The 26,620-nt window shown below is 44.3% G+C and overlaps 1 protein-coding gene across 1 annotated transcript in view; it reads right to left on the reverse strand.

The window, feature by feature from the left end:
• Window positions 1-26,620, reverse strand: part of SLC23A2 (solute carrier family 23 member 2) — a 1,453,080-nt gene that overhangs the window by 274,600 nt on the left and 1,151,860 nt on the right. The window contains exon 13 of the mRNA XM_069618873.1: window positions 13,888-13,993. Coding sequence (XP_069474974.1) covers window positions 13,888-13,993 — 106 coding nt within the window. The remainder of the gene's footprint in view (window positions 1-13,887; window positions 13,994-26,620) is intronic.

The following is a 26,620-nucleotide window of genomic DNA, read 5'->3' on the forward strand; positions in this document are numbered from 1 at the left end:
TTGTTATTCTTATGATAACCCATCCAACCTAACCTTGCTATGAAGCTTTTATTGCCAAGAAACTCTTTAGAAAATGGATGATCGTAAAAAATGTCATTATTAGGAAGGGAGGTAACATTAAAGGCAATTTGGAGTTTATAGGGTCAGCTTAATACCAGCCATTCTCTATGGGCTGGAACTTTTACGCTCTTGCCTGGTTAATTGGTATTGCGGGTAAGTTGTTAAGATCTATTCTGGTTGCCCCCAAGGCTGTACCTGTTGAAGCACTGAGTTGTGAGCTTGGGACGACTTCTCTTGTGACACAGTGGATAATTTTTTGCTGTACATTTTTTGCTCAGTTATCATGGATGGATTATGAGGCTAACTCTTTACTTGCTCTGTTGGCAAAGGGTGTTAAACATAATTGTTTGAATTCACTTTATTTAGATTTAGACCATTCAGTGACAAAATATTTCTCCGCCACTGCCTTAGTTATTCCATCTAAGGAGGATACTCCTCAATTCATATCCTCACTTTAGTGCTAAATAAAGACATGGGATCAAGATCAACATCTTAAAACTAAGCTTGAAGAAGTGATATCTGGAATACTCTTCACAATGCTTTTGCCCTGTTCAACCATGCACCTATTCGGGTACATTTTGTTTTATTCCTCTGAGGCACTTTATTTGGTATCTGCGCCTAGGAATTTTACCCACATTTTAATATATAGGTGTGTGGCAGGGCACTGATCGTGCGGCTAGGCTTTGTTGCCTCTGCGGTTTTAAGGTTGAATGTAGTCAGCATATATTATTAGAATGCCCTTTTGTGGTGAAGTCATACCTTAAAGTATATGGTAAACTGGTTGCTTGTCCTGCAAAACTACTTTCTGATCAATTTTGGAGAGCAATATTTTCAGCAGAATCCTTGGTTTTAACAGAAGCTGCATATTATGTACGGAAGACTTCACTTTAAAAAATCAACTCAATATGAGGGGGTTATGCAGTTGATTAACAGATATTTTTTCATGTGCAATACTATATGATGGTTTTTATCTTGTGCTTTTGGTGATTTTATATTGTGTAAAGTTGATTTGTGGTGAAAATAATGGGATGCAAGATTATATGTTATGAAATTGTCTTACATTTGTATAGTGCAAAGATTTTATAGTAAAACCAGTTGCACTTAATAAAAAAATAAAATGAAGAAGTTATTCGGGTAATTCTGAACATGCAGTGGAAAATATATTGAAACAGCAGAAGACAATCATCCAGCATATCCTCATCAGAGCATCATTTCTCAATGGCGGCTCCGACCTTCATCGTACCTTCAATCCAGTACTTTTTATTTGCCTCTCACCAGTGTTCTCCTTTCAGGTGCAGGCATTCATGTAGTGGGATCAGTAAGATAAACAAACTGGGTTGCCACAGTTCGTATGGCAGCTTGGTAGGCTCTGCCTTTCATCCACAATAATTTCAACAAATGCTTTCCGGTGGACAATGCATGCTGCACAGCCAGTGGCAAATAAAGGCATCCTGCTCATGACCTGACAAGCGGGGAGATTCTTCAGTCAGGGAGTTCTTGGTTGTTGAAACATTGAAGATACTGCATAAATGCCAAACCTCGTAAAATAGCTCAGCAAGTGAAACCCTCACTTCACAGATCTCTCTGCAATCTGGTGACGTGGCCGGGCTAGTTGACACAAATTCAAATCGAGTCAGCCTTTCGTCATTCCGAGATCAATACCAGAGTAATTACAGAGCATAGAATAACCCGGAAGCGATAGTATAATTCTTATTCTCTGCAATCCTAGGTTCTGAATACGTCATAGCCAACCCGAAACTGCAATGATACCTGGAACACAAATATATTTGGCAACATTCAAGCGCCTGCAACCCTTTCCAACGCCATACGAGCCGAAGAACAATCTGTTGGTTTTATCATGACTTTGTCACGTACTAAGGTGCATAACAACTCTAGCATATTTCACATTGCAGTCTATAAGGCTGGTGAGGTCAGATGTTGCTGGTGGGCGAGTCCAGAAATGATATTTTCTCTTTTGAGTGATGAAGGCTTGCTAGGTGTAGGATCCCATGGAAATCTATACAAGAATGAGTTTGAAACTGCTTCCAGGAAAGGATGCATCGTCCAAATAGTGGGAAATGGTAGAAGCTTTCCACATATACAGCTCTGAACATGTTTCATCATCCCTATTTATCCTACCTGGCAGTGGCGGAGCAGCCCCTGGCTTGGGAGCACTTAAGCCTACATTGGTTGCAGGCAAAAGGCGGCACGGCCAAAATTGATTTGGTATATGTAACATACTCCCAGCAAAGAACGAAGATGAAGAAAATCATCACAAAGAACTCGAAAACTATCACTTGACCCAAAATTAGCGAGACCTTTTCCTAATTCTCCCCCCTTTGCAAGAGCAAATACATACAAGATCACCTCATTAAGTCAGACTTCAAATAAAAGTAGGAAATGTGTAACTTTAAAGGAACGACACCATGCAAAAATTGTAAAAACTGTCACAACGTGATAAAAGGTAACATTATAACACACCCATACAAAGGCTACAATATTACCCTCAACCACACCTCCACTTGTGATATCAACAATGTAATCTATGGTATAAAATGTCCTTGTGGCCTTTATTATGTTGGCATGACCACAAGAAAAGCAAAAAAATTGCCGGTTAGAGCACAAATTCATGTTAGGCAAAGTTTGTATGCAGTACCTGCTGGGAACACTACAAACAACTCCGACTACAGGTATAGGAAACCCAACCTTTGGTATAAGCTTGTACTACACAGTTTTGGTAGCGTGTTGAGCAGCCAGGCTTATCTCAAGAGGGGTCAATGTGAGCTGTAGTGGAGTTACACAGAGATTTACAGTTACAAGTATTCAAATAAACTCTTACACTCAAAGTTTCTTGAATAAACAAATATTAATTTATCAGTCAGTTAGAATAAGCCTTCTTCAGAAGGGAGCAATATAATAGTAACAATCAAATACACTTCAAGAAATCCTCACTCTTAATATCTCTAAATCAGTAGATACCCTTTTGGAATGACCCACAGACACTACCTACACCCTCAGGTGACTTCATTTGCTAGGATGCTGGGGGACATTAATATATCACTGTTGCATTTAGGATCTTATAGTAATAAGTCAAAGGAAAAGATGATTTAGAACAAACAAGAGACCACAAATATTCTTAAGCAGGCAAATACTTTTGGATCCCCCCAGGAAGAGTCATTCAGTACAATAGGTTAGGCCAAAGTCAACGTGCAAAAAGTCTTATATAGGATGAAGCACTTCTGGTAGGTTAATGGAAAAGTCTCTGCACAATGTTTTAGATGTCTTTGAAGAAAAGAAGAATCAGATGTAGAGCCACAAGCTGATTAGACTTGTGAGTAGTAGAAGATGCAAGCAACTCTACAGCAAGAGGTAAGTTCTCTTAACTTTGTACAGTACCTTTAGAAATGAAGAAAAGATGCACCAGATGACTCCTGTATCTGTGCAGCTCTGCAGATCTCACTGTTCCTGGGCCTCAGTCGTGGGGACAAGAGTGAGGATGTCGGGGGACTCCTGCACTGCACTAGGACAGTCAAAACCGGCAAACTTCACTTTCAGTAGCTGTTCAGTGTTTGAGCTCCTTGCATCTACTGCAAATAGCAACACTGCTGTTCCTGGCTGTCGAGAGGGACTTTGCTTGCTTCTGGGGTCCCGCACTCTGTTAAGGGGGCTCGCGCTTAGTCAGTCCTGCTTCCTGGGAGTCCAGAGACGACCTCAACGCACACAATCTGGTGTTCCTCTCCCTGAAGCAGCAACTCTGTGGAAATTCAGCCAGCTCAGAGAGGATGTCCGGGTGGCTTACTTTGGAGTTGATTGGTCCCACCAACTCAAAAGGGAGAAGTTGTCCTTGCAGGGCTTCTCTGTCGATACAAATTTGGAGTTTCAGCACAGCAGCAGGGCTTCACCGGGCAAACCAATGGTCCAGGAGTTGCAGCAGGCTTCCTCTTAAAGTTCTTCGGTTCCTCAGTCCAGTGGTCGAGTCTGCCTTCCAAGCCAAAACACGCACCTTTTATTCATTTCTCTTCCATTCATTCCAGCCTAGCTGTCAGTCACCCAGCAGGGTGGCTGTCCTTGCCGCAGAGTCAGCCGGCCAATCACCAGAGTGCTTTTGGGTCTCGTAAGCACATGTGAGTTTCGGGCACCTCCCTCACTTCCTGCCTACACCAGATAGCCTGGAGCCAGAGGCGGGCTTCACTCATGAATCCCTCCAAAGGCAAAGCGAATAATAGGACCAAACCTGGTTAGGCACGCAGAGTAAATCTCAAGAAGGACCTGTCCACAAAGAAATGGCAAAAAAGACGACCAGGGCCGTTTTGACAAAAATTGCACCCTTGGGTGCTTTACTGCAGCTGCGAATGAAGTCCGCAGTAAATGCACACCACAGTAGTTAAAAGAAAACCACTGCCACCAGCCAACCAGCCATTCAGTGAGGAAAGGGTAACATAAAAATGTTACATGAGAAGCTAGACAAAGGGGATACTAGGTAACCCCTCCAGCACCCTATTGTGTAAAATAATGTGTGCTGGGTCTAGAAAGTTACAAATGTAATTAAAGTCAATTTCACTTTACTGCTCTGGGAAACAGTAGTTTATCCCAGAGAAAGTATTCAACCTTTGGGAAATCTGAAAGACTTCCCTGTGTCACTGCACTGAAGGTGATGTGTGTCGCAATGTAAAAGATGATGCCTATGGAGTTTGTCAGGCTCCATAACCAAAAGAGAAACAGTGGTCAAATCACATTAAAATAAATTTGAGTGGGGAAAAAGGGTCTCACTCTCTCCAGGTAAAAAAAAGCAAGTCCTCAAAATCCTGCAAAGTTGCTGGGGGTCTCTAAGGCGGGGAGAATTAGCACATTTCTGAGAATTCTCCCTAACAATCCAACATTAGACAACTATCAGAAAAATCACCCGTTGCACACCATTTCAGTAGACTGAGACATACCATCGCTCAAACTCTTATTATCCTTGAACATGTACGCCCACCACGTAGGGGTGGAATTATAACGAGATTGTTGTTACAAAGAGATCAATGGATTGATCGACTAGATTCAATGTCCCCAAGGGGAATTAATGTTGACTGGGATTTAATTTGCTATCTATGATCTGCATGTTATAATGGCAATCCCCCTTAATTTGGGAGCCCAATGTTGGTCGCTGACTGGCTCACGTCCATGTATATTCAGCATGTTTTTACTTTTAGGAAATTCACAGGGTTCTTTGATTGAACACTGTATATATGCCTTCTTGTAGCATATCATGTAAATGAATATAAACATGTGATGTTCGACAAATTCCTGTCATCTACACATGTTGTTTCGTGTATCATGAACATCGATACTATGTTAAACAGTAACTCATGATCACACAATGTTTAGCACGTCTTTGTATGTCACCCAAGTGGTTTAGTACAATACTGCAGACATGGTCTCTCATAATCCACCATGCTAATAAACATAAGTACGTAAGGTTTACCAAATCATGTTATATGTATATTCTTATAATTATCTAGAGGTTAGTCTTGCTCAAATAACACCCATTCCACAGCACTTATTCAGTCTGCCTTATATCCATCTAAACAACGCACTAAACATTTCCACACTCAGCACCTATGACTTTAAAAGAGTCACGCACTCATGAGCGAACTTTGCAATGCCGACAGTTGTTAACACTGTATGCGGAAAGACAGGCTTTGCTGCTCCAATTTATGCGGTGGATCCTATACGCCACGTGACCTAGTAAGTCTTTGTTTTTCATATACCTGTTTGCCGCATGAAGACAAACAGTACTCCAAACACCAATTCCTTAACACCTGAATATGCAGCTCTTGATGGCATGCAAGTCGCTACAGTTACCTCTACACTTGATGTTCTGTTTTGCAGCATAGTCATCTAGCTGTCACTACTTTAAATCATCAAATCTCTTTTTTTTAAAAGGTACGCACAGAGTATTGCCCAGTACAAAGCACGATCCATTTAATCCCACCTCCCGATCTTCAAGGTGAGTGCAAGTCACCTATAACTCGCCCAGCTCTACATCAGCTCTTTATAAAATAGTGGTCTAGACGTGGGACCCAGCGCTATACCTTAGCGACTGAGCCCATGCTAGACCACATTGTATAATGTCAAGTTACTTGCAAATGGGTCTCCCACTGTTATTGCTATCTTTCAGCACTAACAAGTCCCGTTGGAAGGCACAGTCTACCAGTACATATATTATACCAAAAATGGTTTCTCAACTGTCACCTCTCTGTGAAACAGCAGGTTAGTCATTCTTCTTCCAAGGTTATGGAGTACCTTACACACTAAGAAGTACCTTTACTTGCAGAATCTTATTATTGTTTAATTGCAGTTAAGAATAACAGATATCCCCCATCATGATGAATGGCTATTTTGGCCCAAAACGCATCGTGCAAAGTATAAGAAGACATTTGTGGACACACCAACTTCTCCTGCATTAAGAATCTTCTTAACAAAGACATCTGTCTGTGAGTTATTTAATTTTGAATCTGGTCCTAAAATGGACTATGCTTTAACACATTCACCAATCACTTTCATGAAATAATGACGCACATATAGTGCAAACATTGTTAATTTTGTTTTATTCACCAATGCAATTGAGTTGTAATTCCTATAAGTTTAAGTTTGTTAATGTATTTATGCATTCATGCAACAGTCAGTCATAATTAATAACTGCACTTTGTTTAATATATCTTTATTGTGATTGTATTCATTAGGCATTATTGCCGTGAAGTGTGCCCTCGTCTTATCCCTCAAAATCCAGACCTTTCCTTGTTCACATTCCTTTGACCTTGTAGCCAAGGTGAGACCGGGAGCACCTAAACAATCTTGAATTTCTTCAAGATAACTGTTCCCACAACTTAGTGAAATCACAACATTTTGGTGTGCACCTCTACAGAACCTTTGTTCTTATAAGGCAGCACTCTGTCATGCTCAGCCAAGGAGACCCGTCTGGAAACACTCAATTGAACTCTCAAAATCTCACGCTTTGCCCAAACTGAGAGGCCATTAGCAGAATCCTACACTTACTCCTGTAGTACTCCTCACCAGAAATGAATGCAAATAAACAGCACTTACCCCTTCTTCCCTATGCCCTCGCTCCTCTATGATGGCAACATCTCAAGGGCACAGCATGCATTTTGGCTTAGCTCATGGTCACCTGCAGTGCCCCCACCATAGCCCCATGTAATCTTTTAAAGCCACATAGTCTAGGGGAGGGGCGCTTATACACTTAACTAGCGGATTGGTAGTCCGACCTCTAGGACTGCAGGCCCTGGAGCCGCTTTCAGTGTTGTACTTCCTTCCTGGCCTTCCACTTGCCATCATTATGCCCTGTACTGCTACCCCCCCCACCCAGGCAATATACCCTTGACTTCATATGTAATTTTAAAGTTGGAGTTTTTTACCCCTATTTAATTTTTTTACTGGCGTAAAAAAATATGTGGGGGATTAAAAAGTTGTTTCCATTACCAATGAAAGTATTTGTTTTCGGAGAGTAAAATATGTTTTATCTCTAAATCCTAATAATTCATGGACATTAAAAGATGGATGTTACCCTTAAAGCTCCACTTCAGATCAGGCCCTAATAGCAGCAGACATCCTTTCTGTGGCACTGCTCTACCGATGGACCCAAACATATAGATGCAGCTGTGTGGATGGAAGTAGGAAGGGCAGGGGACAACAACAGTGGTCCATTATTTCCTACCTTCTCCTGTATTTTTATTCTCCCTCTTTTTGTTTTAGAGGTATTGTACAATTAGGGAGTAGAAATGGCTGGCACACCTCTTATCTGTAGGGCTCAATCAACCCCCGCCCCCACTCTTTCCTGCTACCTTCCTTTTCCCTAGTGCTCTGAATCCTCTACATCAACATGCAGTGCTGGACACAATCCATAAATAAATGTAATGTGAAAGCATTATCCCTGCATTCTTCCTCTGTTCTTTCCATCTTTAGTTCTGTTTACTGCTGTCCATTTTATCCATCCATCCATTACTTATACTTTGTATATGCCATATTCCTCCACATGTCGATCTCCTGCACATTGTTCCTTTTGTTCTTTCAAAGATGTTTCCTCGATATTTCTCCCATCATTGCCCTGTTTCTTTCTCGCTCTGCCTTGCTCCACCTCTCGCTATTTCAAATGGCCATTTTCTACATCTATGCTTCCACCGTTCTCTTCACTTTTTTCTCTTCATTCATATCTATTTGTCTCCCTGTGTGTTCCCAATTTGCTGGGTTCTCACTTTCACTCATGCAGATCTCTCCCGATAGCTCCATTCTCTCTTTTTCATTTTGGCTAAAGCACAACCTATAAGCTGAAACTATTGCATCAGAGTACAGGTAGGGAGAAAAGACATAGGAGGTGGGACCTTTATTTATTTACCCACTCATTGACTGCCCACGGCAGTGCCAATCCTTATGGCCATTCCTACCCACTTCCTCCCCCTTCCCACCCAAACACCTCCCCAACTTTCGTGGCACACCATTTTGTCGCCCTCATTTGGCAGGTGCCCTTTACCTTTAGATGTCATGTCCCCCCCACCCCCTAACATTTTCAACAAAGTTACTCCACTGCTACCATCGATGGCCAGTTAATACCACTACAGCAGTGCCTGGCAAATTCCCTTCCCATCCCTACACAAAGCCCAAACTGTTAACATTGCCATGCTTGTTCTTTATGTTTCATCTCTCTGTTTTCTATGCAGTTTAATCTCTTGTGGTCTCCCTTTCCATCTTTGAGTCACACAAATATTTTGTATTTTAGCCTGTAAGGTGGCAATGAAACGCCACCTATGAGCCAAAACATTTAATTGGTGTACAGGTAGAAGGGTGATTGGATGCGAAGAAGGACACACCGCGTGTCGGCGTTGTTTGGTTATTTATTCACCCTTTCACTGCCCATGGCCATGCTAATTGTAGCTGTGAGAGATCATTTAGTACTTTACAGAGACTTCACAATTGGCTCACATCTACAATGGGGCAATCTAGATTATAGGACCTTGCTGTACTTTCAATTGAGAGAAGAGTGCTACGATTGGTTTCTGATGATGCTAATGTTGATCGCTTTACTGGCGTGCACTCACGAAGCAAGCACTTACTTTTACTAGTTAAAATGGTAAATTAATTTATTTGAGATTGCGATATTGTATAGTTTGTTAAATTATATTTCACATGGTTTGTTTAATTGGAGTCTATAGGAACCCAATCAAGTATGTGTGTACAGTTCACAGTTGTTGCAAAGAATCATTTGTTTTGTATTATGTATGTTTGAATTTAAATGTATTAACAACAAATGGCTAATCTATGTTGGAATTGGAAATGAGTCTTCTATTTCTGGTGCAGTATGTTCTGTCCATACTGTGTTTCTACTAAATGCAACTCACATGGTAATGGAATAAATCCGCAAATGTCATTGTTTTAAAAGCTATATTGGACTTGTAAATGCTTTTAATTGGTTGGTTATGTTATTTGTATCCCGCCTGCTTGCCGCAGCTTATCTGTACACTATTCGGTAGCCCTTTAGATCACTAAGAAACATGTGTACTTTTCTGGTTATTTTGAAAAAATCGTGCTGAAATGTGTGATTTTGACAGGGTTTTTCTCAAAAGTTAACCCCACTTGTCAAGTTCAGGCTTGCTCGCTACATTGTATAATTATATTATGTTGCATCACTTTTTAAGTCCACTAGCTACCCCCTATCAGTTTGTCAGCCCAACAACCAGCAGCAAGCGACTGTAATGGCTAATGTGGCAAACAGGTAGCTCATCAACGGCTGCTTAAATACAATTTCTCAATCCACAGCAAGTCTTTGGCTGTCCTGTCCAAAAGCTTTTCTTTGTTTTATATAACCTCAAAGTATTACCTAGCACTAATGATGAACGTTCACACTTTGGAGTATGAACCGTATACTATACAATATTGACGCTCGAAAGCGTGGTGCCTGCGTTCATATGAGTTATGTGGTTGTCTAAACTTGCCATGGGCTCTAGGGCCGGATCTTTTATAAACCTAGCAACGGCCCTGCGTACAACCATGAGACCCACTCTGGTCCCGACAAGATGCAACTCTATCATTCTAACCGTTCATCAACTAAATCAGAGAGCGAGGGAACACCATCCACCTCACCCCACCACCTGAGACTATGGTCAGCAACTGCAGAACAGCAGGTGGCCGAAACCAGAGAGCACTCAGTCCGCCCCAATAACATTGCTGCAACTTAGTGATACCAGGAGTTAACCAGCCAAGGCCACCATGGCCAACAAAAAAAGGGATATTTGCATGCTAGCCCAGAAGAGGAATGAGGCACAGCCGGTGCCCGACAGAAATACCACAGGCATCAAATACCTGGCAACAACTGAAATAAAATGAAAGCAGCAATACAGCACCTGACTGGCCTGTGCACGTCTCCTGTGGTGTACCTCAAAACACACACACGTCTCAGAGGGAGGTGAGGGCAGCAAGGGCTCATGAAGTCCTAACAGGGCTCACACAAACTAAAATCTCAGCTATGACCATGCAAGAAGCATGTTATAATAACACAAATGATTGCAATGGGGGCTGGGGAGGTACTGGGGAACCTAGAACCAAACTCCTGTTCAAATGGCCGAACACAGAACCAATAGGTCAGCCCTGTGAACCCAGAGGAGCAAGGAATATGAACCAACAAGAGGGAGCTGCCCCACCAAACCTCTTTGGTGCTGTGCCTCCAGTAAAAATGTTAAAAGAAACCTGCAATCTCCGTACTCTCTGCCTTCCTGTTAGATGAAGACAAAAAAGTCCCTCCCCACCTTCAGAGGGCCTATGGCCTTGTAGGTGATGGCATCCCTGAGTCCGCACATGACGGGCAGTTCTTTTTTCCTTCACTGAATCCAAAGGAGTAGGAGGAACAGTTTCAAGATTAATCCCTGTGTGGATATTGAACACCCACCTATGTGTTTCATGGTCCAATGCTCTAACCAACATGCTCTACAGGTTCCACCAAACAGCCAAAACCACCTATCTGGAAAATTATATCCATTCAAAGGTCATTTTAAAAACATTATTCAGTGAAACAAAACCTGTATTGCACAGTGCTGCTTGGATCATACTGGCTTTCTCCTTCGTAAATATTAATAGTCCGATATCGACATAATCGGTTTGCGGTCATACCGATTCCTGCAATGGGTAAGATGGCGGCCTGCAGCTGGGGAGGCAGCCCGCGGGTTCTGTGGAAAGCGGGCTGAGATTACAGGTTTCCGCCTGCGATCCGCAGAACCCGATTTGCTGCGTCCCCACCCCAGGTTCTAATTTCAGTTCAATCTGTAGAGATGCCTGAAAGAAAGGCTGATTCAGAGATTAATTTAAGCTGCCTGCTGGTGTTGGCAGGCTACCATAGTAATCAGTAGAAAATCCATTCACAAGGACAGGCAGTTCTAACAGCAAGCACAGAAGGTATAGCATCTCCCTATTGGTAGGAATCCCTTTACTCATGCATGGTGCCCTGAAAAGAACCTATACCCACTTTATCACATGAGAGGGAGGGGCAGGATTGCCTGCCTGCTAGACCCTTTCTTTCGGGCAGTACCAAAAGCCCTGCCTGAATCTGGGACATGGAAAGGAGTAGGAGATAGGGTTTCCTAGCAGTACACTCAGCCTGTCGACTGCACTGTAGGAGGATTCACAGCCAAAATCCAAAATGACGCTCACCCCCTGCATCATGGTGGGTGCCCAATTGACAACAGCTGGGAGTTCCAAGACCAATAGATTTGGAAGCCCAGAAGAACCTGAAAGAGGCATTGTTGTTGCAAACCAGAGCATGGAGAAAACCCAGATCCTATGCACATAATAGTGGCAACATATATGAAACTGAATAACACAATGACCACAGTTCTCTTCTCCCCAGCTCAGAAATCGCAAGGCTTCTTGGAGTGGCATCCACAATCCACACATCCACATGCAGCGCTCCTTTCTTAAATCATGGCCAAAGCGCTGGCCCCAGTGACCACCAGAGGAGTTGCCATCCATCGCTCGTTCCCTGTGCCTTGTCCTTTGCAGGCCCCTGGAGAGCCAATTTTCAGTCACACAACCCTGGTCACCTCCAGTGCTCAGCCCAGCAGAAACTCTAGGGATGCCCCATAATCACTAGGCATGGAGCTACCTGCCCCTTCGAAGTCCAATATCCAAAGGGAAAAACTCAAAGGCATGTATTTTTAATTCATGTCATTTGTTATACGCCCAAACACAGAGGTACCACGGCGTAGGTTACATTGAGGCTTGGTAAGTTACAACACATGTTACACAATTGAAGTACATTTCAGAAAATTATGATAATTGGGGACAAATGAGTAATGAAGGTCTAAACAAAAAAAGATAGTCCCCAAGTGGACCATTTTAGAAATCTGATTTTGCGAACCACACATTGAATGGGAAGGGTGGCTGTAGTGGGCTATGTCGAACAAAGGCAAATTAATCTGACGTAGGCTGAACAGGCATATACCAATTATATCCTTTAATTTGTATCCTAATAAGTCCTACATGGATTCGGGGTATTTCATCTCCCCAAAGTAAAAACAAAAACAAAAAATGCATTTAACAGTATACACACCATTTGTTCTAAGAAAGACATAATTTAAATGAATTTAACAGTGTACACAAAATATGTTCTGTAATATGCAACAAATTGCACAATGAATTAAACATATAAAACACATCACAAAAAGAAAATGCAGTTTCCACCAGAAAGACTTGAAACAATGAATAATATATACAAGAAATCATTGCCTAGCCGTACTCCTGTTTAGAAAAAAGCTAAACTAAGGCAGAAGAATTCAGCCAGTCATACATCCTGCCCCCATATAGAAAACAATTTGACTGAGAGGGGAAATGTAGAGAGGCCAAGGTGTAATGGCCCATTAGAAGGTAAGTTGTTGTCCCGCTTATACACACATCACACGACTACATCTGCAGCTAACCACAAGACATTAAACCCCTGGCATGCAGCCCAGCAGAAACTCCAAGTATACCCCATACACATTAAGCCTGGGGCCACCCTTACCTCCGAAAGTCCAAGGCCAGTGGGGACTGTGGGAGCGATGAGAGCATGGTGGGATAAACAGTATTCTTAGACCCACAAGCACTGCAGATGGGCCCAAACTTCGGCAAAACAAGAGAACAGCCCAGCAGGCCTCTCCAGGATTCAATTTCCAGATGGGCAGAAATAAAAACAGGAGGATTATGGGACAAGTCAGGTGCTTTACACCACAAGCTATGAGTGGGATGGGCCAGAGGAAAAATGCATTTGGGAACAGACTTTGTCGGAAGACGGATAAGGTTCATAAGTAAATACTGTGACAAGGAAGAGGGACGTTGAGGTAATGTGCATGTTTTAAAAGCACTTCAGAGTCGCAAGACGCACACAGATTTCAACTGCAGCGGGTTAACCCATCAAGTTATCTTACTGGCTAAAGGTTTGGCTGACATCGCATTTTTTGATCTTATACGTATCACAGTTCTGATGGATTTCTTCAATTACAGAAGTGGCAAGTGGCAGTCCAATGCACATATCTTCGTAAGCAGATCAGCTGATTTGTGTTTTTTTATCTTGGCATGGGAAACTATTGATAAAGAGTACCCAGGAGAACATGTGAAGAGTGAATGTTCCAGGGTAATGGTCTTATCCTGTTTGTGGAGGTATTTGCCTGGAGTTCTGTTTATCCAATTTAACTAAAATTAAACGTTCATAATAATAACTGATACAGGTAGTCTTGAGAAGGATTTAATGGTCATGTCATATGGCTGGGAAAAGGGGCAAAGTGAATTTTACAGCAATTACAGTACCTTAGTAATACCCAATACGCCAATGTTGGGACTGGAGGATGTGGAGCCATTTCCAGTGCCGAAAACACCATCCAGAACACAGGACAAACCTTCAATGAAGATTCCTCTGCAAAAGAGAAAAGCATAAAGGCGGTGACAGTCATTTGAGAGCATCCATTCAGGCAGCAAAAGCAGTTGCAAACAGTGGGTGCACAAAACCAACAAGGTTACACGTTCTTCCACAAATAGATGGATTTTAACTCCCCCTCCCGAAATCACAATGGGGTACATGTAAAGTGTTATATAGTGCATATAGTTAAAGTGTCATTTTTGTACATAGTGGTTCACCATGTGTAGAATCCTGCATCACCTGTTGATGTCACAGAGAACCTTAGTATGGCCAAGAGCTCAAAGAATGTTGTGTTTTAAAAGAGAAGGGTGGGAAGCTGCTGGTGAGGAGGAATGGCTGCAGCCCTGTAGCTCTGAAATCAACAAAGAATTCCTCACACCTTCATGTCCAGTGTTGGTGTTTACTTTACAATGCAATATGTGAAAAGCACAGAAAGCTCAAGTCATCCATTATCAGATGCGAGAACAACTCTTAGATTCTGAAACTTTGAGCACTAGATTTATATATAAATTTAGAAGCACCAGAATGCAAAACAACAAAGAACTGGATGATCTTGCCTGATGTGGGACAATGTTAGTTGTGAGCAGATGTATAGGGACAAAATAAATAACTGAACAGAAACTGTTTGGACGTTGCTACAACGCTCAGACACCACTGGAACCTAGCAGGAGGAGGGGGGGAAGGAAAGAAACTGATAAGGTAGATGCTGTAATAAAGAGATAGGATCTCTTTCAGAACTCCAGGATTTTCTTGCAAAATCCAACAGCACATCAGTCAGCACTTAAAGCAACTCAGAACTAACAGGAGTTGCAGAGAGAACTGCAAAGAACACACATGTAAGAACATCTTACAAAAAACATGACAAAGGGAGAATGTTGGAGCGCGCAGAAAAGAGCAAAACGCAGAAATGGGGAAGATGTGTTAGCCCTGTAAAAAGCACTTGTGGGCTTATCATTTGGAGCGTTTTACCAATTTTGTCGAAAATCACTGAAGCATTGGGTTCAGTTAAGGATGGTCATGATTCGGAAATAGACAAAGTGATCAAAATAAGTGCTGTATAACTAGAAATCATGCTGAAGTCTTCCTTAAGGAGTGAGCCCAATTCATGATGCCAAATCTGATGATCCAGTCAAGTTCTAGAGGCATAACCTGGAGCACTGTCCACTTATGGACAACATTTCTGAAATAGGACGTCTAATCATGGAGACTTCACCTGGAGTGCTCTAATCCACAACAAACCATATCTAGTACTGTTTCCAGTTATGTGGGCCACATCCAGAGAACTCTGGGTTGGTGGGACATCTCTTGTGGAGTACTGCATCCATGGATGTATGTACATGTGCGCAAAATTATATAGTTCACAAAACAAAAGTTTCTCTCGATGCAGTTAAAACAGCATTATACAAATCATACGTTTTGATTTTATTTCCATTTTTTTCTGGGCACAAACACACAAGATTACCACTTCAAAGCACCAGCGATACAGGCATTATGCAGTGCAAAACAAGACTGGAAGGGAATATACATAAAACCCCAAACCACCAAAAATTCTACACAAGAATTGAGTAGGTAAAATGGCCATGATGAGTCAGCTTCTGATGAGGTTGGGGTTATGCAGAGGGGAAAACAGCACAATTAAAAACATATGTGTAGCAAAGAGTTATCAAAATGCCTATCATGGTCCTTATTAGCCCCTTAAGTGCTAAGGACGATCTAGCTCGTGCTCAGCACTACATTTGCAGTGAACTCTAAATCCAATCCCGGGCTATGTGACGAGGAAGTTCTTCCTCACGGCACAGGGGTTGGACTTAATTCAGTTTCACGTCAGCATGAGTAATGCGTGCAGACGATGGACTGAATGTACATTTCACTGCCGCAGCCATTTCCGACTGCAGCAGTGAAATGGAAGGTAGGTTTCTCCCTCGATCTCAGGCATTTTCATGCCGTTTCGATCGAGGGAGGTATAGTTGGAAAGGGGAGACTCCCCTTTCCAATGACACCTACCTTGAAGCATTACTGGGTGTGGGTCGCTCTATCCGCGCCCAGCAACACCCCTAGAGATCCTGGTTTGTAGTGGGGAGGTGAGAGGGCCAAATGGATGGGGACATGCCCCGCCATCCATTTGGGGTACGGTGGGGAGAGGAACACCCCCCTTTCATACAAAAAAAATCCCTGGTGATCTAGTGAGCCCCCTTGTTACGCTCACCTGGTATCCACAGGGATGCCACCCAGCCGGGTTACTCGCTGGTATGCTTCTCAGCTTTGCCCCGATGTGATCTGCGGGGAAGGTTCTGCCTGAAAATACAGGAGGACTGTGTTAAAGACTGACCGACTAGGGTAAGTATCCTCCCTCCACCCAAGTATGATTTCAGTCCCTCTGGCGCCCTCTCCTCACCTTTTGGTATAATTAGGTGTGCTCTCCGCCATGCCTTCTTTGCAGGGGCGCGTTGTCTTTCGTGGGCGAGTGCGGTCCAGTTACTTCACTGACGCCGGCCCGTTTGATATTGTTCAGGTAAGTCTTATTGCTGTTCTTTAGTTTTGTTGCTATCCTGCATCCCTTTCTTTTTTTAAAATGTCTCTTTTTTCTCTCTTAGGTATGGAGAGCTTCAGCGCGGCGAGCTTGGCTTGCTTGAGCCCCGCTGGTAAATGATGGCGCATTAAGAGTGCTATGATGCGGTAAGTAAGCGCTATGTGCAGCGCTGCGAAGTTTTGCCTATGCTAACCTGTGTTTTCCTTCCTTTTAGGTCGCGGTGTTCTTCAGCGCGAGTGGAATGTCCGGAGTGGTGCCAGCCGAGAGGCGACCAGCCAGGTAAGCCTTTTGAGCAGTTCGTAATTTGTAAATGTCTCTACTGCTTTCTTTAATGTTGCCTCCATCTTCCTCTTTCAGGTCGTTCTGTCCAGGAGGTGTGCAGATTCGAGGAAGCTGTTCTCAGTAGCTGCAAGTGTTTAAAGATGAAGACTGCAGGTAAGATGCTGCTGCTAATGATGTTCCTTTTGTCTCCCTGCAGGTTCTGCTTCTCCGAGGTTCGAGAGAATAGCTGGACACGGTGAGCGTCACGTTGCAACCTGCAAAGTAACGCGAAGCCTGTTGTCTTGCTCGGGTGTGGTTTAAATAGCCCCAACAAAATAGTCCAGGTAAAGTAGTCCCTAGGCTACCACAACCAAAACACTAGACCGCATAGCTTGGTTCTTAGGATCCAAGCTATGTGGATGCCTCCATGTTGGCCGACAATACAATAAAGTAGTTCCCAAGCACATTGTTTTTCATGGTGTATGAGCCTGGCGCCATAGGCGCCAGGACTGGCCCCATGAGGGCTTTTGAAGAGGATGCCAGGCTCTAGACGCCCGAGTCCTGACTCCACCGGCCTAATGGGTTTGCCAGAGGGGGTTTTGGGCGAGGGTCGTGACACCCCATCCCCCAGAACAACCCCAACAAAAGCAAGTTCTTTTTGGTATTTTTCGTTTGTCCCTTCCCCTGGGGCAGATGGGCAGATTAGTGTGCCCATCTGCCCCCAGGGTGGGCTAAATTTACTGCCCCATGCTTTAGGGGCCGGAGGGGGAGAGGGCCGCTTATATATTAAGTGGCCCACTGACATATGCGATTAGTGGTGACCAGTCTGCAAGGTATTGCGGCATTCGCCCCTGCAGTGCCCCGTCAATTTTGCTCATGGCGGCCACATGCCAGACCCATGCTCACCATTCCCTAATGTATGGCGCATCCTTGCTCTTCCAATGCTTTGCTATAACCAGTCTTGCCGCCACCAAGAAATGGGTAAATAACTGTGATCCCTTGGAAACCAGCTTATAATGGCCCTGTGCATCTTCGTTGCCCCGTATTATCACCAATGGGTCAAGTTCCAGATCTCCTTAATATGGGCGACCACCTTCTCCCAGAACCCCCTGTGGGGACACATCCACCACATGTGAATAAAGGAGCCTGAGGAGGAACTGCAGCGCCAACACTGGGGGAAAAGCTGCAGATTCATTTTATGAAGCCGTTCTGGGGTCAGATACCACCTGCACAGTATTTTAAGGCCATTTTCAGGCGCTTTACCCATCCTTGTCCAGATGTTGAACCAGGTTAAATTATCTATGGGTCTACCCACATCCTCTTCCCACTTAGACATATACCCGTGTGGGTCCTTAAACCTCTTGGAGTTGTCTGCCATTTCTAAGAAAACCACTGGACAGACCACCCTCACCTCCAATCCATCCGGCACAGGAGCTCCAGGAAGAACTGGGAGCCCTGTTGCTGAAGGGTGCAGTGGAAGAGGTACCTCCCAAGGTGCCCAAGAAAGGTGGAGGTCTCCGTCCCATTCTGGACCTCAGGGCCTTGAACAAGTTCTTGAGGAAAGGCAATTTCGGATGGTGACGTTGAGAGAGATTCTCCACGCTCTCGAACTGAAGTCTATTGACACTGGTTGGTGTTCACTGTCCTACAGGACGCCTATTTCCATGTGCCAATCCATCAAAGGCAAAGGAAGTTCCCAAGGTTCACCATAGGATATATGTACTATCAATGCAAGGTGCATCCCTTTGGTCTTACCTCCACCCCAAGGGTCTTCACCAAGCTCATGGCGGTAGTTGCGGCTCGCCTAAGGAGATCCGGAGTCCACGTATTTCCATATCTGGATGACTGGCTGATCCGAGGGAAGTCTGTAAAGCTGGTCTTGTTCCATCTCCAGAACACCTGCTCACTGCTGCACAGGCTGGGCTTCTCCGTAAACTTAAAGAAGTCACACATGACACTAATCCAACGGCTCCAGTTCATCAGAGCAGCCCTAGACAGCCGAGTGGGAAAGGCATTCCCTCCCGAGGAGAGAGTAGTCGGCTTGACACAGATGATGAATTTATTACAGAACAATGTCACTCTACCAACGGCTTCCTTCTTCCGCCTTCTAGGCCTCATGGCTTCCTGCATTTTTCTAGTGCCAGAGGCTAGGTTGCGCATGAAATCCCTGCAATGGTTACTAAGAGATCAATGGTCTAAGTACTTCGACACTCTTTCGGATCTCCTCAAAGGAACCACATCAGTGGTCAATGACCTGTCCTGGTGGGTGTAATGCAACAGTCTTTTGGCAGGGGAACCCTTCTGGCCTCCTTGACCTCAGAGCCGAGTGGTCACGGAAGCGTCCTTGAAGGGTTGGGAGCTCACTGCGAGAATCTGCAGGTGAGCGCCATCTGTTCAACGACAGAAGGCAGGTGGCACATCAACAGACTAGAGTTACATGGCATCAGGCTAGCCATGAGAGCATTTGCCCCGTCTCTGCAGTGAAAGCATGTCCTCGTACTGACATACAACACAGTGGCGCTAAACTACCTCAACAAGCAAAGTGGGGTGCACTCCTGCCCCCTCTGCACTGAGGCCATGATGCTTTGGGTCTGGTTGCTGGAGAACAGGATCTTGGCAGTTCATCTGGCGGGTACAGAAAACAAGTTGGCGGATGCTCTGAGCAGGCAGAGCACTGTCTCACACGAGTGGTAAGTGTGCCAGGAAGTCGTAGAGGAGGTCTTCTCTCTCTGGGGTACCCCAGCAGTGGATCTGTTTGCAATGGAGTCCAACAGGAAATGCACATTTTTCTGCTAGAGGCAATTCCCAGCGAACGGTACACTGGGGGACATGTTTTAGGTTGATTGGACCTTCCCTCTCCTGTATGCGTTCCCTCCGATTCCTGTCATTCCATGGGTTCTCCGGAGGCTAAAGGAGGTTTTGAGCAACCATGATCTTGATCGCCCTGGACTGGGCGAGGAGGACATGGTACTCTGACCTCTTGGATCTGTCTGCCTCACCAGTTGCATTGGCGCCTGGATCTCCTAACCCAGTCTGAAGGCCAGATACTCCATCCGACCCTGGAATCCCTCAACCTACATGCGTGGCTCTTAAGAGGATGAGCTATGATGACTGGGACCGCTCTGAGGAAGTACTTGAGGTGTTGCTGACTGCACGCAGACCATCTACAAAATCATTATATGCATGCAGATGGAGAAGAGTTGAGGAATGGTGCAGGGAATGAGAGATTGACCCCATCTCTTGCCCGACCACTGCAGTGATGGAGTTCCTTCTGTCACTGGCCTCTGCAGGCCTTCAGGTCGGCACAGTCAAAGGATATTTGGCGGCCTTGTCTGTGTTTAAGAGATCCCTGGATTAAGGTTAATTTTTCATGATCCCGGTAATGGCACAATTGATGAAAGACCTTGTACATAAGTTTCCGCCAACTCCCTTCGTTGTCCCAGATTGGAATCTTAATCTGGTTCTTACATTTCTGATGGCGGCTCCTTTTGAGCCTATGCACACTTGTCCCTTACGGCTTCTCTCATTAAAAACATCCTTCTTGGTGGCTATTACATCCGCTCGGTGGCTGAGTGAGCTACAGGCCTTATGCTGTAAACCACCCTTCTTGCGGTTTTTCCGGGAGAAAGTTTCACTCAAGGCAAAGCCTGGATTCCTTCCCACTGTTGTGTCAGAATTTCACTTGTCACAGTCCATCGACCTTCCGGTCTTCTATCCTCCTCCTCACCCTTCTAAGCAGGAGGAACGATTCCATCTTCTTGACCCTAAGAGGGAATTGAGTTACTATGTTGCCAGAAAAGCTGATTTTAGTAGAGCTGACCAGCTCTTTGTGGCTTTTTCCTTAGCCTCTAAGGGCCTAGCCATGACAAAGCAGACTTGATCCCGTTGGATAATTCTCTGCATGAGTGTTACCAGGCCACTGGGAAAGAATTACCAGCAGTCGTCAGGGCCCATTCTACAAGGGGGATCTGCGCATCCACCGCATTGCAGAGGGGGGTCCCTGTTCGGGAGATTTGTCGCGCTGCAACATGGTCATCTTTGCATACCTTCGCAAAGCACCACAGCCTGGATGTGGCTGGCATTTCCGATGCGCGTTTTGGCAGGTCAGCACTACAACATTTCTTAGTATGGCTTTCTCCCCGCCTCCTTCATTACTGCGTTGGGAGTCTATCAGATGACGAATCTGTGGGAGAAAAGCAATCCATTGAAGGAGAAATGACCTCACTGTAATGTTTTTATGGATTCTTCTCCCGCAGATTCCTCATCTCCCGTCCCCGCTGAGAAAGTCAGTGGTTGGTGCGCATCTTTCTATTTCAAATAACGATGACATGGAGAAGGTCCTCAGTGTCCTATTTTCTGTCTTCCTGCCACATCCCTAAAACAAAACAAAAAAATTCTAACACTACTATTAGTGTTTCTTTTTCAATTGTTCCTCCACCGGAGGTCTGTAATTGCGTTCCTATTTTTTTTTTTTTTTTTAAAAGGGCTCATTAACTAGTTTGTTCTCTGTTTTCCTATGCAGTGTGTGGTGCTCCGGAAAAAAAGGGGGAACTGACGTCGGGGCATAGTGACGCGCTACTTATACGACGCCTGATGTCATGTCCTAAGCTGACGATCAGACGCAGAGCAAGACAGATCGATGGTGGCCGGCCAGGTCGAGGTCCACTATGCCCTCTATCAATATTTTCCGAAGCTGGACGGAATATCTATCAGATGAGGCATCTGCGGGAGAAGAATCCATAGCAAGAAAATTACAGTAAGGTAATTTCTTCCTTTTTCCAGTCATTTTTCCAATTGTTTCCCAAACTATGGAATTTTACCTACATAGTTGTTGACTGACCTGTGCCATTGACCCCTTCCTAAACTTACTGATGGTAACCTTAAAAAAATATGTTTTTTTTGTATCCACTCCACCTGTTCATGAAAGCTTGGAGAATTGTGAATTCTGAACAGCAAACCATTTGTTCCTAGCTCTTACAAGGAAATTACCACAGGCTTCTTTGTACATCATTTTATTGCCATTTTCTGAAAACACACAAAATGTGCTCTTTCTTGCTATTTTCTCTCACCCTCATACAGCACACTAGGACACGTGGGAAGAAAAGGAGCCAAATTTGGCTGAGATAAATCGTGTAACAAACAAGTTACAAGGGATTGAAGGTCAACATACCGAAATCTCCAAAGAAAAGCTCAGGACTGGGAGGGAAAACCCTCAGCAGTTAAGGGGTTAAACATGGCGAGGCAAAATAGGTAGAGGCAATAACCTTCTACAGGACCAAAGCGGTTGGTTTGAGGTGAACAATAATGATTGGAGACAGCCGAATGATGTACAAGTGCTATTTGTTGTGCTGAGGGATCCTGAAGTGCTGAGGGATCCTGAAGATCATGACCACCAATGCAAAATCATGCTGTCCCGAATGTGAGCTTTCAGTACATGGCTTGATGTTGGTAAGATAGCATCTCAGATTTTAGGATAAACTGAAGTGGGACTTTTCTGTCAGAGATCATATCTGAATTTGTAGGGAAAACACTAACTTGGTCAGGCTGCTCTAATGACGGGTAGCCATTTGAACTCTAGTGAAGCAGGGGGAAGAAAATGGAAGATAATCTTCATCTTCGATGTAACTAGGCAAAGATTATTTTATATGGTCCATTCCTAGATACTCTGGCAGCGATATGTTGATTGAGGTTTTCAGATTCCAAGTCCAGGAGGACCTATTAATCATCTGAACAAATTTGAAAAGATTTAATAAAAGGGTTGATAATTGTTAGATAAGATTGTATGCAGTACCCTTAAGGTGCACTACAACAACCCTGACTTCCTGGCAGTAGAATCCCAACCTTTGGTATAAGTCTGTACTACACAGGTTGGTAGTGTGGTCGAGTAGCCAGGCTTATCTCAAGAGGGGTCAATGTGAGCTGTAGGGGAGTTACACAGAGATTCGCAGTGACAGATATTCAAGCAGACACTTGCACACAGGGTTTCTTGATAAAAACAATTATTAATGTATTTACCAGTCAGTTAATATAAGCCTTCTTCAGAAGGGAGCACTGTAAAACACCACACAAATATACTTCAAAACTACACAATCTCTTAGTTCAGAATCAGTAAATACCCATTTGGGATGGAATTCAGCAGAGACCTACACCCTCAGGTGACTTCAATTGCTAGGGTGATGTTGCAATTAATGTATTACTGTTGGCATTCAGAATTAGTTAAGAGCAAGTCAAAGGGAAAGATTATTAGAGCAAACAAGATACCACAAATATTTCTTAAGCAGGTAAATACTTTCAGATCCCCCAATAAGAGTCATTCAGTTAAAACAGGCTAAGCCAAAGTCAATAGGCAAGAGTCTATATGGGCTGAAGCACTAATTTGAAGGTGGGTAGAAAAGTCTTTGCACAATGTTTCAGAAGTCTTTCAAGAAAAAGATGAATCAATGTAGGGCCACAAGCCGTTAGATTTGTGAGTGGTAGAAGATGCAAGCAACTCTACAGCAAGAGCTAAGTTCTCTTAGACTTTGTACAGTACCTTTAAAGTGAAGAAAAGATGCAGAGATCTTTTCTTGTCTTTTCTATTGTTCTCTCTTCTTTGGTCTTCCCACTTCCCACCTTGCTCCCCTCAAATCCCTTTATCACTCTGGAATCCGCACCCTTTGTCTTCTCTCTCCACATGAATCTATTTCCAACTCACCTTCTCAGCTAGGATGGCTTCCTTTCCATTCCCAACTTAAATATCACTTCCTTTGTCTGGTCTTTAAATCTCTTCACAACCTTGCTCCTCCTTACCTCTCTCCTCTCTTTTTACACTCCAACTCGCTCCCTTCGTTCTGCCGATCTCTTCTTACTTTCAGTTTCCCCACCTCCTTGTGCCTCTTCTCGTTTCTGTTCCTTTCAGCTCCTTGCCCCCTTACACTGGAACTCCCTACCTTTCTCTACCCGTTCCTACCTACCCTTCCTATTCTTCCTTCCGCTCCTCATTGAAATCTCTTCTTTTTCATTCCCCTCCCTGATCCTACTTCCCCCTCTTACCCTTCTTTCCCTCTTTTTTGTACACTTCTTTGTTCTTTATCTTCCCCTACTATTCTAAATCTCCCTTCTTCCTACTATTCATTGTACTCCCTCTCCCCCTTATTTCTCCACCCCCCCTCTTCTTTCTCATATGTAAATTGTTCTACATGCTGATTTTCTAGTTTGATTCATGTTTACCGCTATAGCTTCTACTGTTCCATGTTTAATGTAGATTTTGTTGTTCATTGTAAAGCGCCTTGGATTAAGGCGCTATATAAAACGATAAATACAAATACAGCAGATGACTCCTGTTGCTGTGCAGCCTTGCAGAGCTCACTGTTGCTGGGCCTCATGGGGACAAGAGGGAGGACGTCGGGGGACTTCTGCACTGCACTGGGATGGTCAGAACTCACAATCGGCAAACTTCACTTTCAGTGGCTGTTCAGTCTTTCAGCTCCTCACGTGTACCGCAAATAGCAACACAGCGGTTTCTGGCTGTCGAGATGGACTTTCCTTGCTTCTGGGGTCCCGCACTCTGTTGAGGGGGCACAGGCTCGGTCCTGCTTTCTGGTAGTCCGGAGGATCTTCCTGGAGCTCTTGGCCAACTTAAAAGCAACGCACACAAACTGGTGTTCCTCTCCCTGGCTGTATGGTTTCCAACAGCAACTCTGTGGAAATTCAACCAGCTCTGATATGGATGTCCAGGTGGCTTACTTTGGAGTTGATTGGTCCCATCAACTCAAGGGGAGAAGTCGTACTTGCAGGGCCTTCTCTGTCGATGCGAACTTGGCGTTTCGGCACTGCAGCATGGCTTCACCGGGCAAACCAACGGTCCAGGAGTTGCACCAGGTATCCTCTTCAAGTTGTTCTTTGGTTCCTTCGTCCAGTGGTCGACTCCAATGTTCCCTCTAAACTGTGCACATGTGCGCTTGCCCAGCTTCCTTCTGGGTGCCGCTCAGAAGATTTTTTAGCAGCGCACACATGCAATCTTCACCTATGCAATAAGATTTGATAAGGTACACGCCACAGCAATTACCTGAAATTGGCTTTCTCTTAAAATAACTAACTAGTCATGATATTCTGGTGTAGCTCATTTACATTTCCCTACTATGCAGGCATGACCTTAAAAACCTAAAAACACTATACAGACACAAGAGGTAAAAACTAATACGAAAAAGTGGCTCCATGAACAGAAAAATGTAACTAAGATAGGCTTGCACACGTTAACCAACTACTGTTCCCTCCCCAAACATGACTCCTATGCTTTTACTGTATCATGTGCTTACTCTTACCTCTACCCCAAAACATATTTAGGTATTACCGGACAGCCTTGACGCTTCCTCTCTTGGCTTTGAGAAAGGTTACCAGACATGTGCCTACAGCCACTTATTTTATGTTTTTTTGTAATTTGAATTTATTTATTGTTTACTTTTTAGGCGCTTATACAATAAGAAATTACTGTTTAAAAGCGCCCACAGGGCAGGGAGGGAGCAGGGGAGGGAAATACATTACAACACAATATTTAAGAACAGAGGGGGGAGGGACAAATATACTATGCCTTGCAAGTATTCAGAAGGTGCAAGTGCAGAAAGGAAGAGGGAAGAGGTGGTAAGTGCTGGGGGGTCCAAGCTCGAGGGAGAGCCCTAGACGAAGTGCTAGGAATGTTGAGTGATACACAACCTGGGCCATGGGAGGTGCAAGTGCGAGCCTTCAGATCTGAGGGTGTGCAGATGCTAAGTGCTGTGGATAGACAGGAGCTGGGAAGAATTGGTGTGGGATGTCAAGGCCCTGAGGATGCATAAGGGCCAAGTACACCGATTCAGCAACTGTGGGATTAGCAGAGGAGAGGAGAGGAGGGAGGGAAAGAGGAGGAAAAGAGGAAGGTCTTAAGGAGCTTCCGGAATTGGAGGAGATCCTGCTCAAGGCGCAGAGGGAGGGGGAGGCTATTCCAGAGAAGGGAGCCCGCAGAGGAAAGTGAGCGACCCTCTGGCCTCTGTTTAGCAGACAACAGACCCCAGGAACTACATCTTTGCCTAAGAGCAGAAGCAGTAACAATTAATCTCCTGCATGAGATCTCCACACAGAGAGTTGGTGCCAGAGGAACAAATTGGTCTAGAGGGAGAGTATTTAGTGAGATAAAGTTGAAGATCGTGTGGTCCCCAGGACCAGGCAGCTGTGTCAATGATGCAGATGGATTTGAATTTAATCCGTGAAGCAAACCGGGAGCCAGTGAAGACTTTTTAGTGCAGGAGAGATGCAGTCCCTGGGCTTAAGGCCAAGGATAAGTCTTGCTGCCCTATTCTGGATAAGCTGGAGGGGTCGCAGAGTTGAGGAGGAAAGGTTCAGGAGGAGGCTGTTACCGTAGTCCAGTCAAGAGAGAACCAGGGCTTGAGTCAAATTGAGCCTCTAAGGGAAAGTGAGAAATGTCAAATTCCTTTGAGAACGAAGAGCTGAAGATGACTCCAAGGTGTCTAGCTTCAGTTGAATAATGTTCAAGTACCAGAACTTCTGTTATTCATGGTGCCTTATAAAAAGTTCAGTTTTGGAAGGCCTTCCAGAGAGCATGCTGCAGCATGACTCATGAAAGGACTCTGGAAATTCAACGCTCACCCTCTAACTGCATTGGCTCCTGCCGGAGGCCTGTATCGGCTTCAAATCCTGTTGCATCATTTACAAGGCTGTCACGCTGAAGTCCACAAGCTACCTCACTGGGAAAAACAGCATCTCCAGAGGCCTGCAATCCACCAGAAGTAAGGGAATGTGAAGGCTTGAACTCTGAAAGCGCAGGAAGGAAAGGGCAAGAAGAACAGCCTTTCGGTCTA

Source organism: Ambystoma mexicanum, chromosome 10 (assembly GCF_040938575.1).
Source record: "Ambystoma mexicanum isolate Mex_15411 chromosome 10, UKY_AmexF1_1, whole genome shotgun sequence".
NCBI lineage: Eukaryota > Metazoa > Chordata > Amphibia > Caudata > Ambystomatidae > Ambystoma > Ambystoma mexicanum.